Source organism: Capsicum annuum, chromosome 12 (genome assembly GCF_002878395.1).
Source record: "Capsicum annuum cultivar UCD-10X-F1 chromosome 12, UCD10Xv1.1, whole genome shotgun sequence".
Taxonomy (NCBI): Eukaryota; Viridiplantae; Streptophyta; class Magnoliopsida; order Solanales; family Solanaceae; genus Capsicum; species Capsicum annuum.
In genome coordinates, this window is record NC_061122.1 from 35459723 (window position 1) to 35481688 (window position 21966).

Sequence of the window (21966 nt, forward strand, 5' to 3'; positions counted from 1 at the left end):
TTCACTTCTTTCTCCAAAAGTTTGCAAAGTGGATTTACAACTTTCAAGAAATCTTTTATAAATCTGTGATAAAAGCTAGCATGTCCAAGAAAACTACGCACTCCTTTTACTGAAATGGGAGGTGGTAGTTTCTCAATAACTTCCACTTTTGCTAGATCAAATTCTATCCCTTTTTTGGAAATTTTGTGGCCAAGAATGATGCCCTCCTTTACCATGAAATGGCATTTTTCCCAGTTAAGCACCAAATTAAATTCAATACATCTCTACAAGGCTAGATTCAGATTTTCCAAACACATCTCGAATGAATCACCTACCACAGAGAAATTATCCATGAATACCTCTATGGTGTCCTCCACCATGTCTGAAAAGATAGACATCACACACCGTTGAAAAGTGGCAGGCGTATTGCATAGCCCAAATGGCATCCTCTTAAATGCAAAGGTGCCATATAGGCATGTGAATGCCGTCTTCTCCTGATCTTCAGGAGTAATGCAGATTTGGTTGTATCTGGAATAACCATCCAAGAAGCAATACTACCCCCTTCCAGCCAATTAATCAAGCATTTGGTCTATAAAGGGCATCAGAAAGTGGTCTTTCAGAGTCCAAAAATTCAACTTACGGTAGTCCATACAAACTCTCCACCCAGTTATAGGACTAAGTGGAATCAACTTATTTCTTTCATTAGCAACCACCGTTATGCCCTCTTTTTATGCATGTATTGAACTAGGCTCACCCACTTGCTATCAAAAATTGGGTAAACCACTCCTGCATCCAACCACTTAATAATCTCCTTCTTAACCACTTCTTGTATTGATGGGTTAAGATGGCGCCGATGCTCTATGGTTGGAACACAATCTTTCTCAAGTTGAATTTTATGTGTGCAGATGCCCGAGGAAATGCCAATGATATTTGCGATGGTCCATCCTATAGCTCTCTTGTGCCTCTGAAGTACTGAAATAAGTGAGTTTACCTGTTGCTCATCTAAATTAGTCACACTAATAATAGGTAGCATGTTCCCATTGCCCAGAAACACATACCATAAGTATCCAGGTAGTTCTTTCAATTCCAACATTGGAGGCTCCTCAATAGACGGCTTGGCTGGTGGTGTTGGTCGATTAGCAAGGTCAAGGTCTAGCTTTTTAGGAATATAAGGATATGAACCCATTACTGTCAAAACACAAACGGTCTCTTCATACTCCCCAATGCCTTCACTATCATAATTCATTATAATTGTGGCCAAAGGTTTGATAACATATTGCTCAGCTATAGACACTTCCTGTTCGTCCTCATAATACACATCAACTACTGAGAACACACTTTTTTCTTCATGTTGCTTCATTGACTTACCCACATCAAACCAGACCACTTCATTATTTATTCTAAATAAGAGCTCACTCTCTCTCAAATCAATCAACACACTTCCAGTTATGAGGAAAGTTTGACCCAAGATTATGAGTACCTCGAAGTCCACCTCACAATCCGGAATGACGAAGTCTGCAGGGAATATAAAGTTTGACACCTTTACAAACACATCATATAGAATGCCGATAGGTCGCTTTACTGACCTATACGCCATCACGAGTCGCATGTTGGTGGGTGTGGTATTTCCCAGACTCAACTTTCTATAAAAAGTCAGTGGCATCAAATTAACGCTTTCTCCTAGATCACATAATGCCTTGGCGAATTCCATAGTCCAAATTGTACAAGGAATAGTGAATACGCTCGGGTCTGCCTTCTTCAGCACCAAGGTCCTTGTAGAAATAACGCTACAATGGTGGAGATTTTCCTTCAATTCGTTGCTCATATCTCTTTTCTTAGTCACAAGGTCCTTCATAAATTTTGTGTATCCTGGCATTTGCTCAAGTGCCTCAACCAAAAGCACATTTATTGTCAATTTCTTGAGCATTCCCATGAATTTGTTGTATTTTGCATTATCAGCCTTCTTCTTCAATCATTGAGGAAAGGGAGGTGGTGGTCTTAGGATAGTTTTCAACACCACTTCCTCTTCTTTTTTTTCTTCTCCAAAGTATTAATAGAACTATCCATCTTCTCAGAATCTACTGGATTGCTTTCTTTGGATTTATCAACAACTACCTCACCATCTACGGATTTGCTCACAGAAGGACCAGGTAATATCTTACCATTCCTAGTGGTAATAGCCATACATGAGCCATCATTCCATGGATTCTGAACTGTATTGCTTGGTAACGTTCTGCTTTTTCTCTGGTTAAATACAGCAGAAAGTTGGCTCATCTGCTGCTCCAACTATTTGATGGCAGTGAAGTGTGAGTACACCAACTGACTGATGGATGTCAGATCGGTCTTCATGGTGGTTACACCAGAGTTAGTGGCCCCAACTCCCTTCAACAACTTCTCCATCATGTCCTCCATGGACATCTTTCTAGAGCTAGTTGCAGAAGCTTCCCGATTTCCAGGATGAACATATAAACCACTCCTGTCATTATTGTTTCTCTAGTTTCCCTACTCCCTGTCTTTGTAACCAGGCTTGTCATAAATGTTCCGACCTTGATTCCCTTGGCTATTACCTCGGAAACCCCCTTGATTATTAACATAATTTGCCACTTCTTCAGGCTCTTCATCAGCTCAGTCTTGTGATGTTACAGCCTTCACTTTCTCACTTATCCCCAATAATAAGTGCTTGGTGAGCAAGTCCATCTGAGTCTTTAGATAGGCCATGTCTTAATCCCTCTTCTCATCTCTCCTGCATTATTCAGTAGAGATACCAACAGAAATTGTAGGGCTTTCCACCACAGACTCTTTGGTATGCCAATCCCAACTCTGTTTGGTCATCCTATTCAGCATATCTGAGGCATCATGAAAAGACAGATCAACAAACGAACCACCAGCAGCATTATCTACAATCAACTTTGTTACAGAGTTTAGGGCTCTGTTCAAAGTCTCCATCAAGTTTAGGTCCGTCATATTGTGGTTCAAACACTGTGTCAGCTTCTTCTTAAATCTCTCCCATGTCTCGTGCAAAGCTTTAGTAGGGAGCTGTCTAAAGTTTCTGATCTCGTCTCTTAACTTTAACCTCCTAGAAGGTGGAAAAAACCATTATAGGAATGCTTCTTTCAATTCCCTCCAGTGGGTGATGGAATTAGGCGTAAGCTCATTCAGCCACAATGTTGCCTCCCTAGACAGAGACAACGGGAACAACCTCAACTGGATAGCGTTCTGGCCCACTCCTAGGTTATCAAAAGATTTACAAATAGTGACAAAATTAACCTGATGCAGGTTGGGTTCATCCCCAGGAAGTCCCCCAAACAACCCCTTCAGATTAAGAAGTTGGATCATAGTACTCGTAATGTTGAACTTGGCTCCAGGTACCAACGGTGGAGGAATAATTACACCTATTGCACCTTCCCCATCCATTCCATCATCATCATCATTCAGATCATACTAGACCGGCTGGTACTCTTGTCTTGTTTGGAACGGACCATTCTGGTTAACATTACGTAGCACTTGTGCAGCTATCTACTCTGCACGCCTTGGGTCACTAGGGTTTAATAACTCCTCGTCCCCCAAATCTTTCTCCTCAGGGTTTAGATGTCGTGCATGTTGCCCGACATTTTTCACATTCACCTGAGCTCTAGCTAAGGCTGCCAATCTGTCAGCCTCTTGTTGTTCTGCCATTCCTCCTATTCGTTGTGGTTCTGGATTTAGTGTAATAATGTTTCTCCAGAATTTTTAGTGCTTGGCATACACTATAAAATCCTTCAAATAAACTAAAACAACAAATAAATGTTAATCTAGGAAACTTAACTAACAGTCAATTAGCGCAAACAAACTTCAGTTTACAACCGTATTCCTCGACAACGGCGCCATTTTTGATAATGCTCAAATTACACTCTTGAATAGGTGGTGTAAGCGATCGTTGTCTATATAAAACCCAACTAGGTTGGGGTCAAATCCCACAGGGAATAGGGTATGAACTCAAGTCATTTGCGATTTAATTCACTGATAGTCTAATGTTTCTTGAAATGGGGGGTTTAAGTTTAACAAATAATTATTTGTCACTTTAATTTTGGTGTTTGTAATCAAGAGTTTATGAAATAACCAGAATTATGTTCACTAGGGCTTCTGGTACATGACAGATGCTAAAAGTGGTTCAAGATTCTCATGGTGGGTAGGACAACAAGCTATCTTTATCGCTATTATGATTAAATGTTTCATGACCTACTTAAGCGTTTAAATCCCTAATCCTCTCGGACTCAGGGAATTTTTATTTACTGCCCAGATTTTACCTCAGGTTAACCAACCTTGTTACAGCGCTGATTATTAAACAAAGTATTTTCAAGTCCCTGTTGATAATTCACTTCCTACTATATTTGATTTCTTTCTCAAGTAAATCAAAGAAGGTGCGTCTACTGTTTGCAACCAACAGACGTTAATTAAAACTTCAGAATTATCAAGAGATCCTACCACCCATTAAATCTTGAATACTTAGCACTTCATCAAGACCTAGCCCTAGATCCCATAATTTAGGTTAAGGGAGTTTAGCCACTCATGATACAATGAACGAAACACATAATCGAATTTATGGTTTGAAAGATAAACTTACAGAGATGAATAATATCCAGTGAATCATAGATTAGATCACAAAGCAAAATCCTAAAAATACTAATAATAATCTCTCAAAATAGTTGTGTTGTTAAAGTCTAGGAGTAGAGAGAGAAAATATCAGAGTATGTTGTCAAAAACTCAAAGTGTCGAATAATGTCTGGAATAATCCCCTAGAAAATCCTAAATCAAAGCTTTAAATAGTTTACCCTAATTATGGAAACAAAATCAAGGTTACAGCTTTTCCTCTGAATAAATGATGACATTTGTGATAGCTTATCAGTAGTCTAATGACTTATCACGGATGTCGTCAGCTCCTCTTCACTTTTGGCTTTTGCTGTCTAAGACTGACGATGATGATGACGGCTTATCAGGATTTCGATGTCTTATCAAGAACATTGCCACATTCTTGCTCCAATTCTCATGTCTTGTCTACGTCTGGCGGTATCCTTAACGCCTTATCACCATCCTGATGGCTTACCACAAAATATCGTCAACTCTTCCAGCTGAAACTCATCTCCTGTTTAAGGCTGATGGCATTCCTGACGACTTATCAGACCCTTGACGGCTTATCACAAAATGTCGTCACAACTTTCACTTTAGGCCAATTCTCTGTCTACTGATGATGACCAACCTGATAGCTTATCACAGGGCTGACGACTTATCACAAATGTCGTCAGCCACGCTTGTCTTCAGATTTCTTAAAATTTCAACCTTTTTTCTTCCATTATTGTTGGTTCTCTGTCATATCAGCTTAAACTGCAAAATTAAACCATAAACTAATCAAAAATAACTAAAGTTGCTCACGACCTTGCAATTATTTAGAGTTAAAAGCCTCAAATGTGTTAGCATATGCTCACATATCAACTACAAATAAATAATTTTATAACTTTTTAAATTTCTTTATTCATCTTAATGAAAATTTTATATTTGATCATTATTGTACACATGATGCTTTTCTAACAATTTATTAGTGAAAAGTGACATAATAAAAATTGATTGTTACTATTTCCTAGGACTAAAAATATTATAGTTTTCAATGGAGTTACAAATTTTTCAAAAAAGCAAAAACTAAAAATATGGGGCGGGGAGGATATGCGCAGGTATAAGTGTGGGGCGGGTTTATGTAGGTTTAAAGGTGATGCGGTACGGTGCAGGGCGATTTTAAAATTCACACATTTAGAAAAAACCCATATCTCACCGCACCATTGCCACCCCCAAGTGGCATCGAGACTTAAGTATCCTTTGTTAGTTATTAGGAAAATATTTATTAGAGCTACTGCTACTTCAAGTTAGTAATTACTCATTACATGCTAAAAGATTAATCTTATCACAAGTACCCAAAGTCTAGAACAACTATAAAGGTTTTTTTTCAATCTACAAAAAATTACTTAACTGATATATCCTTGGATGTTCATTTTACTGTGCCAAAATCAGATGAAATAAATATACAATAGAGACAAATGAGAAAGCATTGAAATAGGTACTCTAAAAGATAATGGATCCCTTATGTTCAAATCCTTTAAAAGGAAAGCATTGGAATTCTTTGGACTAACTGTTTACCATATTTTACAGGTTCTATAATCATAACACATTTCATAGAACTAACAATGACAAGAAATCATCTAACACAATAAAGGAGATATCAAATGACTCTAACAACATTACAAAGGTTTCATTCTCAGAATAAGTTACTCTCTTGGTTACATACTTCTTCATCTTTTAATTGCAAGTGTGTTGTATTAATGAACTTGAGTGCTCATTCTACTTTGCGAAAATCAAATGAACAAAATATGCAGTAGAGGTGCCTGCATCTAAAAATGAGCCAAAGGATTAATTGCAAATAGAGGATGAAGACGTATAAAAATCAACAACAAGATATGATCCAAATTTTTTTGACATTATTTATTTGAAGTCGTCAAAGTTATTTACAAAGTGATTTCTCAAACTTGGGAGATCAACACACTACTTATGAGGACATATGATTTTCAATAGGATCCTTTGTAAGAGATATGTTTTGTTTTATAACTAGATATGGAACACCTCTTAGTCACTGTTTAGTTCAGGTTTTTGCTTGGAGAAATCATAAAAAAATATTTTTTGTTGTTATGTATATACTATGTAATGAGGCCTACAACTCAACTTGACTGCTTCTTTACACATGGAAAAGAGATTATAATAGCCCTTCTAGAGTAAGGAGCATTCTCCTGATTTGGATAGTTCACATATTGTTATTCATGATATTGATTTGATTCAATATCATCAAGAATAGAAAGCTTCTAACGATATGTTATTCAGTTTATAAGCTTAAAAATAATTTAAATTAGTCAACTTATCTAGCACTCAAAACTTCAATGTGTTTTTAACACTATTTGTAATTTACATTAAAGCCTTTGACAGACAGATACATGTTAATGCTCAAGAAAAATAATTAAAGCCTCTCTACAAACACAACTTTGTACCGTTTGACTATAAACACCCGACTAACTTTTCTGACCCATTGAGAAAGTCAATCAATTTTAGTAGTTTCAATACCACTAACACACAAGCAACACTTCAGTCAGGAATCTTTCTGATTTAGTTATAAAGTAGTTTTCCATTCTTAAAAAGTTGTAATGTACTTTTAATGGCATAAAAATAATTTGTTATCACCAATATAGGTTAGCTAGCCAGCAATTGATGTGAAGTCACCCAATTGACGTCTCAGGTTTTATTTCTGGCGTGCCATCCACTTTCTTAAATTCTTTCTATTGTCCTTAGAAATGTCATACTCCTGAATAAAGACAACATAAAACATTGAGTAATTCACTTGTATATTAATTTTAAAATACGACAAAAGAACAAAGTTGAAAAAACTAAAAAGAAATCATTAGATCATACTTTCTGAAATTAAGGATATTGGTTGTCAATTTGTGCATTTATTTTCAGTAAGATGCAAATATTATGTTGGGTCATTCTACCTCCAAGATAAATAGAGGATCAACCTTCTCCTTATCCTCTCATAATTTAAAGCTACAACCTATATGTTTCAATTAATTACTGCTCCAAAGATGTGACAGGCAGCACCACCTTTTACCTCATATTTCTTCCATCCATAAATGTAGTCCTTCACCGATAGATACAGTTATAGTACCAACTAAGAATCACTCTTAGATGACATCTTTTCAAAGCAAAAATACTTTGCAGGTTCTATAATCACAATACATTTCAGAGGGCTAACAATGACAAGGAATCAGCTAACACAATAGATGAGATATCAAATGACTCTGACAACATTACAAAAGTTTCATTCTTAGAAAATCAATTACAATCTCTATTACATACCTCTTCACCTTTTAATTGCGCAGTGCGTGCTATTAATGGTCCTGCTTATTCTACTTTGTGAAAATCAAATGAACGAAATATGCAGAAGAGGTGTTTGCATTCAAAAATGGGCCAAAAAAGAGACTTTAACTACATACAGAGGGTGCGTACATATAAAATTCAACAACATGCAATAGTAAATATAGATAGAAAAACTAATAAGACAATCAAAACACAAACAAACAAAACAAAACAAGGAAACGACAGTAAATACTAGCATAATGCATCATTCTCAGTAAAAAATGATATAATATTTCTCTTGACTTCAGCAATACAACAATAGAAAGGAACAAGAAGATATCGGAAGAATTAAAACAGAGCACCAAATCTTCAGTAACTTAAGATCATTTTTTCACTCTCAACTGAGTCAACTCTAAACTCCATCTGCATCAATCAAATAAACATTGAAGATAGAACTAAAAGAGGTTTCTAGATCTATTTATCGATACACAAGCTTATCAAGAAAATTAAAATACTAAATTCAAATACTAGAAATCTAATTGGTGAATAACAAAATCTCCAAATTAGCTCTGAATAGTGAGAAACAAATTGGATGGAGAAATATACGCTAATTGCTTTGTCACTGTGATAGAAGCAAATGAACCGGAGAAATCAAAGCTCGTGTTTTGTTACTGTAATGAGCAAATGAATATTCTGGAAAATAGAAAAAGTACATACTAATCCATTTACTATACTTTCCTATTTGGTTTTTCTATAATTTTTTATTTTGGGCCTATTTGGGGGTTGGGCTAAGAGTTTAAGATTTTTTTATCTTGAAATTTATTTTCATATATAAAATTTGAATTTTAATAAATTATTCTCTATAATTTTACTCCTTTCTTCTCAATTTATATGAAATATTTTAAATGGGTACGTATTTTAAATATATAAGAAGACTTTTAAAAGTCATGGTATAAATAGTTATACATGTTTGGGTGGCTATAAATCTTTTCTTTATGGGTGAAATTGTTATTTTATAGTTATTTTTACTTTACTATTATATATAAGTGAGGATGGCCAAATTTGGGAGTCCTCACAATGAATATAATAATATTAAATTTTTTGTGTTGGTACAAATTGCTATAGGTGGCCTATTCTCATTTTGCATTATTTTTCTTTTTAATTCATTTCTAAGTGGACATTTTAAATTGGTGTATCCTATTGATATTTTATATGATTTTTTCTACTACAATTCTTACTTAGTACATTTCTTTATAGGTGGTTTTTTCGGTTGTGATTTTGTTCCTAAATAAATATACATTTAAATTTTTAAGAGTAGTTTGATCATAATTTTTTTTAATATACCTCTGAGTTTAAATTTAATAATCAATGAAATTTGAAAAGAGACGAAATTTAATTAAGAGTGAGTTGGTAAAGTAATTTTTAATTTTTTAGAAGTGAAAAATTTATTAAAGGGTGTGTCCAAATGAAAAGGAGCACTTATTTGAGAATAGTTGAAGTAATTTTTTTTTTATTGATTTAAAATGTATTTTTGTGAACTAATTTTATCAATGATGCTTTAAAATCGTAAATTTAATAACGATTACTTATATAGTTATTTAATACTAAGAATAATATGGATAAAAGAAGTACTATAATACTTGCTTAATTTGTTAAAATGGACCAGCAGAATAAAGCATCTATTTTTATATGAAGGAACATCTACAAAAGTATTTTGTTGAATCAAATCTTTTAATTATTTAAATTAAATTCTATCATATTTATAAGTTAACTTTATTGATGTTATCCTACAACAATTTGCGGTATTAAATATTTATTAAATTACTTTGAATGTTGATTTTTTTGGTAATAAATGAGTTAATTAATATAAGTTTAATTAGAAAAATTTTAATGAAAAAGAATTGAGAAAAGAATGATAAAGTTAATTCAACATAAGATAAAACTTGATTTGGATCATTAAAGATTTTAATCTCCAAAATTACCATTAAAATAAAAAGAAAAATAGTGTTGGTGCATGCATGTGTTTGAAACTAAAACGAAAATGAAAAATAAACTCTGTGGAAAAAAAATATTCTTTCAATTCACAAACAAAAAAAAAAATTAATATTAGAAATATTGAGATATGTTCGAACTAGCTATAAGAAAAATAAAATAAAAATTAAAAATAAGAATAGCAATAAGATAAAAAAAAAGTTTACAAATATAAAATTTAATATTAATTTTGAGTCCGGGCTTAGCACGGGTCAAATGCGACTAGTAATATATAAATGTGTCATTCTTTTGGAGACTTGCTAAAAGGAAAAATATGCCATATAAATCGAAATAAGGATAGTTCAATATTATAGACCAAAATTTAATTTTGTATAAAAATAAGAATTGAATTTCTGAGAATGATGATGAAGGTATTATACATGTGCATATTCATTCAAACAAAATAATACAATTCATGTTCAAATACATTTGAAAAAAAAATATTAATTTTAAAAATTTTACTTTTAAAGTACGTCTACAATAATTGAGATACATCTTCTTATTGAGTTATTCGCCCATAAAATATAAACTATTTATAATATTTACAAAAAATGAAAGCATTAAAAAATTGATATTGTATACCATACAAAATATTACTACATACTAAGATCGAGAATAAAATATTATTTTAAATAAAATATTTTAATATAAAATAATTAAAAATAATATTTTGATATTATTCGCATATTATACTGATACGTATACTAATATTACATATAAAAAAATAGTTTTTCCTAAAGCTGATATCATTGGTAACAAAAAAAAGGGGGTCAAAACGTGGATAAGAGGAACTAACCAGGAGCTTCTACAAAATAACCAAAAAAAAAAAATAATGGTCTCCTAAATGTTATTTGCAAACGTACTCTTATAGGTAAGTAAGTATTTTGCAAATGAAAAAACGCAGAGAGAGTAATAATGTTTAGAAATGGAAGCTATTCACCCAACGGTCGGAGAGTATAAGCTGACGTGTAAACTCGGCGGCGGTTCATCGTCGACGGTATGGAAAGCTGAGCACCGGAAGACCGGGAAAGTGGTGGCGCTAAAGCAAATCGACCGGTTCAACCTGACTCGCCAGCTCAAAAATTGCTTGGACTGTGAACTCACCTTCTTATCTTCTGTTCAACATCCAAATATTATTCGCCTTTTCAATGTCTTTGAGGTTTGTCAATATAATTATTCCAAATTCTTTACTTTGAGTATTGGAGGCCATGAGTTTAAGTTTACTATTTGATGTTTTCCAAAGTCTCAAATTGGATGTAATTTTAATATTATGATAGCTTAAGTTTACTATTTGATGTTTTCCAAAGTCTCAAATTGGTTCCGGCCCCCTTGCTAACATACTTGCACAGGCCTTCGATTAACCTTACTCATGAAGGATCTTACACAATTTTTTTTCGTAGGATAATACTTGGTTCTAGTGTGATGAGATGGTCACCAAGTACATTAGAGTACATTAGTGGTTTATATTCAATTTTCATTGTGTCAAATGTGTGATTGCGTCATGGGCTTTTGTATGATATGTACCTTTTAGTTTGATTTAGGCTCAATCAGTTATGTAATTGGACCAACTGTGTGGTTTTTAAATAAATGGAACCAGCGTGTAGTTAGTGGATAATCTATTCAAGAGAAAATCACCAATTGCGATTTAATAAAAGGTGACTTTGATCAGTTATGGGTCGTTTGGTGTGAGGTATAAGGGATAACTAGTCCCGGAATAAAATGAAGGATTATTTTATTCAATGTTTGGTGTGAGGTATTAGCTAGTACCAAACTTATTTATCCGACCATTTATACCATAATGATGTTTTAAGTTATCCCATATACATCGTGGGATAACTCTTTCCCAACCAAATGGCCCCTATAGTCAATAACCTCTCAGCAAAATTATCAAAATTTGTGCAGCTTATAAAAAATGAAACAAATAAAAATCAAAATATGTCTAGAAATTCAAAACCAAATGGATCAGCAAATGCATTTTGGTCATACTTTAGATGCTGTTGTGAAAAGAATCGAGTATCCAACACAAATAAGGCAATGGGCGGAGTAGTCAGACATTATAAACACCTTTTGGAAACCCTTACACAACTAATGAGGGAAATATGCATTCTCTAATACCCTCTTGCATGTGTAATCTGGTATTTGGGCTTACGCGTGGATTAAATATTTGTCTCTTGTTTTTTTGAAGTAGTTGAAGAGTGTTACTAGAGAGAGATCAAGCTAAACACGCCGAAGAGGGCGTGGAACGGAGATGAGATTAAGAAGTGGACTTGGAGAAAAGTTTGCGGCTCAATGGGCTGGATTGAGAGAGAGAGAGAGAAAATAAACACAAAGAGGCTTGATGGGATGAGTTCAGAGAGCTCATGGTTCTTGGTTTACGTGTGGATTGTTGATTTTCTTTTTTCTTTTTTCTTTTTTCTTTTTTCTTGGAGAAGATTGGAGTGGACCTTCTTGAAAGAGAGAGAGTGATCGAGCTCAACAGGCTGAAGAGTGGGCTTGAAACTGAAGAGACTAGTCTCACGGGGCTAAGGAGTGATGAAGCAAAGTTTATGGCTTGATGTGCTGACTTGAGAATATGAGCATCTAACACCTAAGTTGCTCGGACTCTTCAAAAATGTCTATGGGTGCGTTCCGGATCCTCAAAAAATAGTGTATTTTTGAAGGATCCGACACGGGTGCGGCAACATTTTTGAAGAGTCCGAGCAACTTAGTCTAACACAAAACCTTAAGGCAATGAGTTGAGTAGCCCAGAACATTATAAACTCCTTTTAAAACACATACACAACCCGTGACGAACAAATGCATTCTCTAATCGATGTAAGTAGAAATAGACTACCCATCATGCTAATGCCAAAGTGCTAGTTATATGTAGGTTCTCATTCCTCTTTGGGTTATTGGTAGTGTGTGTGCTTTCTGGGTGCATGTGAGGCTTGAAATTTCTAGAAGAGAGGTGATATAGGCGATTAACCATTTAAAATATTTGTTTCTCATGTTTAGACTATTCTCTTTTATGTGCAGACCGTTTGTCTCACATTTCAATATAAGGTACATATGTTACAATATCAAGAGTTCTTGGTCTGCTCTATTTCTTTTAACTATGTAGTTGTCCTCTTGAAGTTGCCTTGTTTTAAATGTAGATCCAATAACTGCTTAAGTTCACATCTTGTGGGGTTTCATTAATTAGGATATTGTGTAGTGTTATCGAGTAACTGGTGTCTTAAAGCAGGAACCAGCTTTCTTCAAATCTAATTCTTCAAATCTTAAGTCCATCCATTAACCTTTGGGAAAAATTCTTGCATTCCTTTTGTTATATTAAAATAGTCTTGATTCTTGCTCTTTCTCTTACCTAAGAGAACTTGAGAATAGTATTAACCACTGCTTTTCACAATGTTTTTCTTTGATAAGTCAAAAATTGCAGTTGTATATACCAAGCAGTGTCAATATTATGTACAAGCTGTTTATAAGGTTCAACCTGCATCAGTGTATGACTTGTTTATGTTTGACTTGCAAAAGTTGAAATTCATTAGGCAGAAGATTTAATGCAAAATTATAATCATTGTATGACTTCTTAATCTGAGAAAACTGCTTCATCTCTCAGGCTGAAAACTCTGTCTTCCTTGTCTTGGAGTTTTGTGCCGGAGGGGATCTGGCTTCTTATATTCACAATCATGGAAGAGTTCAAGAATGTGTAGCTAGAAAATTTATGAAACAGATAGGTAATTTTTTTTAGAGCTCTTCTTCACTACTTATTTTTCTAAATATGTACTTGCTCAATTCTTGGATAACTGATGCCATTCTGGTTGCGATATAGTAGCGGCTGGCCTAGAAGTATTGAGCATGCACCAAATCATCCACCGTGACTTGAAGCCAGAGGTACACATTTTTGTTTCTTATTATGTTAAATTGAATACATTTCAATTCGCACATGCTAGATCTATTAACAAGGTTAGCTTTTTCCTGCATAGAGGACTTTTTAGGTTTAATCTAATGCAACAAAACCTAAGGATGCATGAATTAAACAAACTTTAAACTGTTAAAACTTTGTGTTATCAACATATGTGAAAAATTCTTGGAAATTGGAATCGAAGTATACTCACTATTTTCTCCCAAGATATAAGACATCTTTGAATTAATTTGCTATTGCACTATATCTATGCAGTTTTGTATTGCTTAGTTGCACGTGAAGGTGGGTAAAACCTGATGCATCAACAAATTTTTCCAAATGAACCAAATTTGGTTTAGGTTGTTGAGATATCTAGGTTTAGCTTCTTTTTTCCCCTTCATTTTGCATAATTTAATTGGTCTAATATGTTGTCTTCTCCAACCAACATTTCACACTCCTATTATTGTCTTGAGCTGATATTAAAACCCCTTTTCGTTGGCTGAAGAGCTGAGTGTATGTGATACAATTGCTACTTGTACTTGAGTTTTGTAATTAATAGGAAAAGGTTTTGAAAAGGGGAAAGGAAGTTCGAGAAATAGAAGTATGACCTAATTCTTAAGATACAGTGAAGAAGGGAATGAAGAACCATGAAAATGCATAAAGTAGGAGAAATTGTGTCCAAAAGAGAAGAAAATATAGCAATATTTATCTATGAGAAGAAATGAATAAAGAGTATCCTAACACAGAACCTACAAAAAATTTAGTACACCAGCATAATAAATCTACAAGTGAGCAACATATTTCAAAACTTTTTTACCTTGTAATATTTTTGCTTTTGGTTCTGCAAGTTTTTATTTGTCATTGCTTTATTAAAAAAAATAAAATTCTATTCATCATTATTCTCTTCTTGAAATTTGCTTATCTTTGAATACTTATGCTCAAAATACATGATGTTTATCTGTTTTTTTTTGGGGCGGGGAGGGGGGGCATCTAATAATGTTCGAATTTAGTTCCGTTAGCATTTTCCAATTAAAAAAAGTTCTAATTTAGTTCATTTTTGATTCAGAACATTCTTTTATCTACCACGGAGAATGACCCGATTCTTAAGATTGCTGATTTTGGTCTCTCAAGGTAAAGAAACACAGATATGGAATCATCAAACAGGGCATATCAAGTGCCTGGTATCATTAACAATCTCTGTTATCTTTTTATTCTTGGAACAGAATATTAAATCCGAACGATCTTGCGGAAACAGTTTGTGGGTCCCCTTTTTACATGGCTCCAGAAATTCTACAATTTAAAAAATACGATGACAAGGTAAAAATTTATTACTACAACCATGTGACACAGATTAGTCAAACTGACGTGTATTGTATTGAATAGGTTGATATGTGGAGTCTCGGTGCAATTCTTTTTGAACTACTTAATGGTTACCCCCCCTTCCGCGGTAGTAGTAGTGTCCAGGTAATAGCATTTTCCCATTGCAAAGGCCTCCCTCTGTTTGTTAATCCACCTTCTTCAATGTTCATGTTTTTTAAAAATAGATACTGCAGAATATCAAGTCATCTCTATGTCTTCCTTTCGCTGAGCCGATTCTTCCTCAGTTGCACCCTGATTGTATTGACTTATGCTCCAGACTATTGTCTATCAATCCAGGTCCGTGGATTTGTGTACTGTATGATTTGTATTCCATTCCTACCTCCTTTAAATTTGACAAATCTCCTTGTACCTGCAGAGAACCGGATCTCTTTCGAAGAGTTTTTTCAACATGACTTTTTGAAGGTACATGAAAGGGGGAGATGAGAGCTTCTGTTAGAGGTCAAAACATCCGGATATCTCACTGAGCGGAAGTGCTCACCAGTTAAATCATCCATGTTTATATTGGATTCCGTTTTTCATTTGTCACGTTAGTCAGATCAGCTTTTTTTCCTGCTGATTTACTCCAGACTAGTCACAGTCGATCAGTTCGGAATCATCTAAAGATGTCATTTTCAGAAATCTACCCTCTATGCTTCATTTGTCTGTAAATTGTCATATACAACCTGATAACAATTGTACATCCTAGTTTTCTTTTTAACGGATGAGTCAGTCAAGATTTACCCTTCTAATAACTAGCTTCAGTAGCATCGACTCTAAACTACTTACACTCTCCTGCTTCAAGCCTTTCATCTTTGGGCTTTTGCCATAAGAATTAAAGAACAAATAACTTGTCTTCTCCTGCTTCAAGCCTTTCATCTTTGGGCTTTGGCCATAAGAATTATACAACAAATAAATGGCTTTCTCCGAATTCTTCAAATTGATCATATCGAGCTGGGAAAATTTCTTCAGTATAACTAAAGTCGGTATCATTTGTCTAAAAAACCATCTAAATTCTCTTCCTCTAAAATTTCATTATTCCTTGCCATCCAAATAAAGGACAAATTCCAATTGATTAAATGGAGTTTCATTCATCTCTTGGGCAGCTGTCGTTTGTTGATGCATGCAAAGTGCTCGGTCCAAAATCAGAAAATGAAGTCTTTAAGGTTGGCTAATAGTGCAAGCCTTAAGTTGCCTATTTCTCAACAGCTATACATTCTATTTTGAGCTATCACTTACCGAGCGTGATGTCATGAGTCACTAAACAAGAAGCTGTTGGTTTCCACTTTCTTGGTACAAATAAGAAGTTGAAGTACAGCAACATGAAGGAATTGAGAGGAGCAAAGCTTTGTGAAGATGTCCAGCAGCTATGCCTTTTTTGATTAGCGAAATGATGTAGTCCATGAAGCCTGAATCACAGGGTAATGTAGTAGGGCCACCACTTGGCAGTCCAAACACTTTTTCAGACATGTTTAAAAATTGCGTAATGGCATTGTTTTGAAGATAAGCCAAGGGAAACACATTGCCTATGATCTATTGTATAGACTACAAAGTGGCCTTTTCCAACTATAGAGGATGAGGATGTACTGCAACCATCTGCATTACTGCTATTTCTTGGAAATGAAATCCTCCTCCTTTGCATGGCTGCAAACTTCCGCCATCTCCCGGCCATCTTGATGAATTTCTTAGCGCTGAGGATTGCCATTCTTCTTGGAAGATTGGATACAAGAAAGTAAACTAGAAACTTAGAACAATTTGGTGTCTGAATAGATAATGCTTGTAAGTTGATGATGAAAACATATCAAATGAGGGGGATATTTATTAAAAGGTTGTAGACAGGCTGTGGGTTGGAACTGAAGTTTGTGTCACTAACCACCGAGGGCAAAGCCATATGCCTATTTGTTGGCTATGTTTATATGGGACCTTTAGTTTGTGGATCGAAGGTCTTTTACAGTGTGGTTCGAGCTTAAGAAGATGAATTATAGAGTGATCACGCGAAAACAAAATGCAGGGAGGAGGTGATCTTGATTTATACATGGTAAGAAATAAAGGGTCAGAAAAATATTATACGAGAGTTTGCAAACATGCCATAACATGGAGTTGATTGGCAATTTTGAGAGAATTTCTACCATAATCACCCCTGGAAGATCCATAAATCTGGTTCTTCTATGATTAGGCTTGAAGAAGCTTATTATTTGTTTAAAGAGAGTGAAAAGCTTAGAGTTTTTAGGTTTAGGTTCTTGGCCTCCATCTCTCTTTGTGTACAAACAAGCGTTGTTTTGTTCAAAGATAAATGTTCGGCAGAAGCAAGAAGATTAACTTATGTAGTCAAATTACTTTCTGAAAAAGGCTGCCAGGAGTAACTTTATATACCAAAAATATGACTTGCTCCGTTTTGTATTATTTGACCCCATGAAAGGTAGATCCGGAACCTAAATGACAAACCACATAGTTATAAGCGACTGAATAAGGACACAAAGTCAAAAGTGATACCACAATATGCTTTAGCGCACTAAAATAGTGTGCTATGGTGCCTTTTTAAAGGACGTTTAAAATATAGGCATAGCACACTAAATTAGTGTGCTAAGCCTATTTTAGTATCTCTTTAACTTAGTGCCTTATTTCAGTCACTCAACTATTTGGGGGTTATTTAGGTTCCAGACTCTGTTTTATGCTTGAATAAAAACTTGGTATATCCTTTACAAGCAGAAAATCCTTTTTAGCACTACTATACAAAATGATTGAGAAAAAACAAGGAATTGTTTTCTCTATTTTTCAAGTCCCACTCAAATGGAAGTGACCTCTCTACTATATCTCATCTTTCTCATTTCTAATCCTACTGCTTTACAAAATTCATGAGCAGAAGAATTTGCTCCTCAAGCAGAAAGTGAGACCAATGAACACATCCTCTTTGTAAGGTATTGTAAGACCGTCCATTGGATGATCAAAGGCAAACTATTCTTCAGCTTGAGCTAAAGTGATACCAAAATAGGCTTAGTGGTGAGCTATACCTATATTTTTAAATGTCCCTCCTCATGTTAATAAGGTTAATTTTAAAAAGGCTGCATAGCGCACTAAAATAGTGTGCTGAGCCTATTTTGGTATCATTTTAACTTCGTGTCCTATTTCAGTCACTTTCAACTATTTTGGGTTCATTTAGGTTCAAGATGCTACCTTTCATGGGGTCAAATAATACAAAATGGAGGGGGTATATATTAGGCATATTTCCTGGCTTTTACTACACTACCTTTTTCAGAAAGTATATTTGACTACAAAATTTCATTTTCTTGCTTCTGCCGAACATTTATCTTTGAAAAGAACAACGGTTGTTTGTACACAACCCCTATTAATTGATGTTTAGTATTAGGTATTGGGAAATGATTTGGAGAATAAGTAAATAATACAAGGGTAAAACATGGAAAAAGAGTAATTGTTTTTTCCTGATATGTCAAAAGTGACGAGTAAAAATGGAAATCCATTTTAGAAATAAGTGGCAAGTAAAAGTAAACGGATGAAGTAACATACAATCTGTTTTGGGCTAACATTTATAAACATACTTTCGTACATGCTATAAAGAGGCTCTTTTGTAAAGTAGATACTTGGTTGTACAGTGAGAGATACATGGAGGCCAAGAACCTTAAACGCAAAAGATCTAAGCTTTTCGCTCTCTTTAATCCATTACTAAGATTCTTCAAGCATAAACATAGAAGAACCAGATTTGTGGATCTTCCGAGGGTGATTATAGTAGAAATTCTCTCAATATTGTCAATCGAGTCCATGTTAAGTTCTAGGTGTGTTTGCAAACTCTGGTATAATTTTTTTTCTGACCCCTTATTTCTTACCATGTATAAATCAAGATCACCTCCTCCTTGCATTTTGTTTTCGCGTGATCACGATATAAGTCAGCTTCTTGAACTCGAACCACATTGTAATGATTATTCTTCTAGACTCCATAACAGACCTATTTTATTAAGCTGCCCTGAGTTTAACACACTAGTGAAACGGCGAATGGACATTCTAGTTGAGGATTACCCAGTGTTGAGATTAATTGGTTCATGTAATGGATTTATTGGTTTCATGACTAATATATATGATATAAATGCTTCAATTTACATTAGCGATCCTCTTTTGGGTGAGTATTTCAAACTTATATTGTCCGAATTAGAGAAAAGTGTTTGTCGTGTTGCTTATGGATTTTGCTTTAGTGAAGTCTCTGGAAGGTATAAGTTAGTGAGATCAGTGACTAAAAGTTTTGGGGGTCATCTTGAAGTATCAGAATTGGAGGTTTGTATTCTTGGAGTTGATGAGAAATGGAGAAATTGGGGCCAAGTTCCATATCCTGTATGGCAAGATTTTGGCCAGGTTTGTGTGAATGGGGCTCTTCATTGGATGGATCCCATCAATAAGGACAACATTTACTCATTCGATATTAAGACTGAAAAGCTCAAGTCTGTGCCAGGTTCACCTGGTCTGGTATTTCCATTCAAACATTTGACCCAAGCAGAGTTGGTGAGATCTAGACGTCCACCCTCAGGTTTGACGTTAGTAGAGTTGGTGAATTGTCTATGCTTAACTGATGATGGTGGTAGCAGTTTTGGCATATATGGTGGACCCTCAGGTTTGACGTTAGTAGAGTTGGTGAATTGTCTATGCTTAACTGATGATGGTGGTAGCAGTTTTGGCATATATGGTGGATGAAAGAGTATGGAATAGCTGAATCTTGGACTAAAGATCGCATTTTCACTTGTTTGGGAATAGCTGGATCTTGGACTCAAGATCACATTTTCACTTGTTTGGGGACGGCTGGTTTGGGGCTTTATATTTGTTATCATAAATATTTACCAATCCTTATCTGGAATGATGGTTAAATCTTGATGCCAGGAAAAAAAGGCTCATAGCTACTTTCTTACAACCCAAAAGCCAAGATTTTTAGGATGATCCCCCTTAGCAGGGGTATTGCAACGGTAGCGACTAGATATCTTCCAAGTTTTTACTCACTCAAGACTATCGTGGGGAACAACTTTCAAGTCTCAAATGTTTATCCGAATGAAGGCTGAGATAGTTTAGATATTTTGTTTGTCTTATTTCCTCCATGGTATTATGTTTTGCTTGTACTTCTCTGGGGTAATTTGGTTTAGAACAACTTTTGCTTTTTGTGGATGGTTTTGAATTCTGATAAGCGACTGTCTGTATATGTTCATTTTGTCCATTTCAATTTTCCAAGTTATTTGCATTGCAAAAGTCTCCAAAACTGCATTTTCTTTTTTCATTTCATGCTGCACTTCTCTGAATAGAGTGAACTACAAAAGGAACAAACGTCAGCGTATAGTCATGCATATTTACTTTGAAGAAGTGCAATTTTATTGGAAAAGGTACTCTGCTGCAGACTATTTTTTTTGCCCGCAATAAAATACCCTACTCCAAGAAGAGAATGTTAATACTTCTTGATTCCCAAATTGAAAAATGAGTTCTATAGATCTGTTTCTCTCTGTAATAGTACAATTTTTCAGTTGCCTATTTTTCACCTACTATACAATCTAGTTTGAGATATCATTTACAAAACATGATACTCCATAAGCAAGAAGTTGCTGGTTTTGACTTTCTTGCTGCCAAGAGGAAGTTGAACAGAAACATGAAGGAATTGAGAGGAGTAACGCCTTGTGAAGATCTACAGCTACAGCTTTCTTTATAAGCAAAATAGTATAGTCCATGAAGGCTGAATCACAGGGTAATGTAATGGGGCCAGCACTTGACAGGCCAAACTCTTCTTCGGATATGACTAAAAGTTGCCTATTACCTCATTTTCAAGGTAAGTCAAGGGAAATGCATAGCGTATTTGATCAATTCTATAGACTACAAAATGACCCTTTTCAACTATAGCGGATGAGGATGTACTGCAACCGTCTGCATCACTGCCATTTCGTGTAAATGAAATCTTCCTCCTTTGCATGGCTGCAAACTTCTGACATCCCCTGGCCATTTTGATGAGTTTCTTAGCGCTGAGAATTGCCATTTTCCTTGGAAGATTGGAAGCAAGAAAGCAAATTATAAATTTAGAATAATTTGGTGTCTGAATCGATAATGTTTGTAGTAGTTGATGAAAACATATCACAGAAGGGATGTTAGTTATACAAAAGGCTGTAGACAGGCTTTTTGTTGGAGCTGAAGTTTTTGTCTCTAACCACCGAGGGCAAAGCCATGTTCTGATGCTTGTTGGCTGATGAAAACATATCACATGAAGGATTATAAGTTGTCTAGTTTAAATCGAAGAGATTGATGCATTTATTCAATTCTGTCATCATATCCTCAAATCAAGTGGTCCAGAACTAAGTCATCAATTTCATCTATTCTTGTAGCTCTTATTTTTAAAGGTGTCTTCTGTTCCAAATCATGAGAATCAATGGGTCCTATTGTTGTTCTTCAAAAAGTTTATGGTCTAAGTTCTTGACAATAGCACAGTAGGCAAAACCATTTGAAACTTCATATGCCATTGTCTCTCACCTGTTGGGTATGAAACTTGTCATTAACTTGTATCATTTATATATACTCGGACACAACATTTGAGCGAGACACAAGTATCTCGACGTTAAACGAGCTTCCATTTACTGTTCAATTGTCAAAATTCTAGTTTTTTTTCGTTTTCTTCACCATTTAGAGTTTACCAACCATCTGTAACACCCCAAATTTTCTAAGTTAAGATCCGCCCCATTTATTGAATGTGTATAGACCTGAAACTAATGATTTCTAATGCTATATAGGTGTTAAGATCAAATTCCATAGTGTGGTGAAGAGCT

The 21966-nt window shown here is 34.9% G+C and overlaps 2 protein-coding genes and 2 pseudogenes across 6 annotated transcripts; 2 read left to right on the forward strand and 2 right to left on the reverse strand.

The window, feature by feature from the left end:
- The first annotated feature begins 10706 nt into the window (after positions 1-10706).
- LOC107854643 (serine/threonine-protein kinase ATG1t) lies at positions 10707-15924 on the forward strand. Of its 4 annotated transcripts, none has more exons than XM_047401444.1 (8): positions 10707-11095; positions 13532-13649; positions 13748-13806; positions 14883-14947; positions 15040-15133; positions 15200-15280; positions 15370-15472; positions 15552-15924. In XM_047401444.1, the coding sequence occupies exons 1-8, from the start codon at positions 10862-10864 to the stop codon at positions 15617-15619; spliced, it is 822 nt and encodes a 273-aa protein (XP_047257400.1). In that variant the 5' UTR covers positions 10707-10861; the 3' UTR covers positions 15620-15924. The 4 variants fall into 4 exon arrangements, with proteins under 4 accessions (XP_047257400.1, XP_016555158.1, XP_016555160.1 ...); XM_016699672.2 differs by having other exon boundaries at positions 10711-11095; positions 13745-13806; positions 15361-15472; XM_016699674.2 differs by having other exon boundaries at positions 10711-11095; positions 13745-13806.
- A 283-nt stretch (positions 15925-16207) lies between these two features.
- Positions 16208-21462, forward strand: LOC107854642 (F-box protein At3g07870). Of its 2 annotated transcripts, none has more exons than XR_007048566.1 (2): positions 16208-20981; positions 21053-21462. XR_007048566.1 is itself a non-coding variant. In XM_047401443.1 (2 exons), the coding sequence occupies exons 1-2, from the start codon at positions 18794-18796 to the stop codon at positions 19868-19870; spliced, it is 993 nt and encodes a 330-aa protein (XP_047257399.1). In that variant the 5' UTR covers positions 16208-18793; the 3' UTR covers positions 19871-21462. The 2 variants fall into 2 exon arrangements, 1 of the variants encoding a protein (XP_047257399.1); XM_047401443.1 differs by having other exon boundaries at positions 16208-19706; positions 19791-21462.
- On the reverse strand, positions 16433-16877 carry LOC107854640 (annotated as a pseudogene).
- Positions 20710-21185, reverse strand: LOC124889513 (annotated as a pseudogene).
- Positions 21463-21966: the final 504 nt, after the last annotated feature.

What these genes read in the sequence shown, in the direction of transcription:
- LOC107854643 (XM_016699672.2), top strand. Translation starts at nt 10,862, where the DNA reads ATGGAAGCTATTCACCCAACGGTCGGAGAGTATAAGCTGACGTGTAAA. An exon ending in GCTGATTTTGGTCTCTCAAG is followed by an intron (nt 14,948 to 15,039) that starts GTAAAGAAACAC and finishes TTCTTGGAACAG; the next exon opens with AATATTAAATCCGAACGATC. An exon ending in TTAAAAAATACGATGACAAG is followed by an intron (nt 15,134 to 15,199) that starts GTAAAAATTTAT and finishes TGTATTGAATAG; the next exon opens with GTTGATATGTGGAGTCTCGG.
- LOC107854642 (XM_047401443.1), top strand. Translation starts at nt 18,794, where the DNA reads ATGGAGGCCAAGAACCTTAAACGCAAAAGATCTAAGCTTTTCGCTCTC. An exon ending in ATCTAGACGTCCACCCTCAG is followed by an intron (nt 19,707 to 19,790) that starts GTTTGACGTTAG and finishes GTGGACCCTCAG; the next exon opens with GTTTGACGTTAGTAGAGTTG.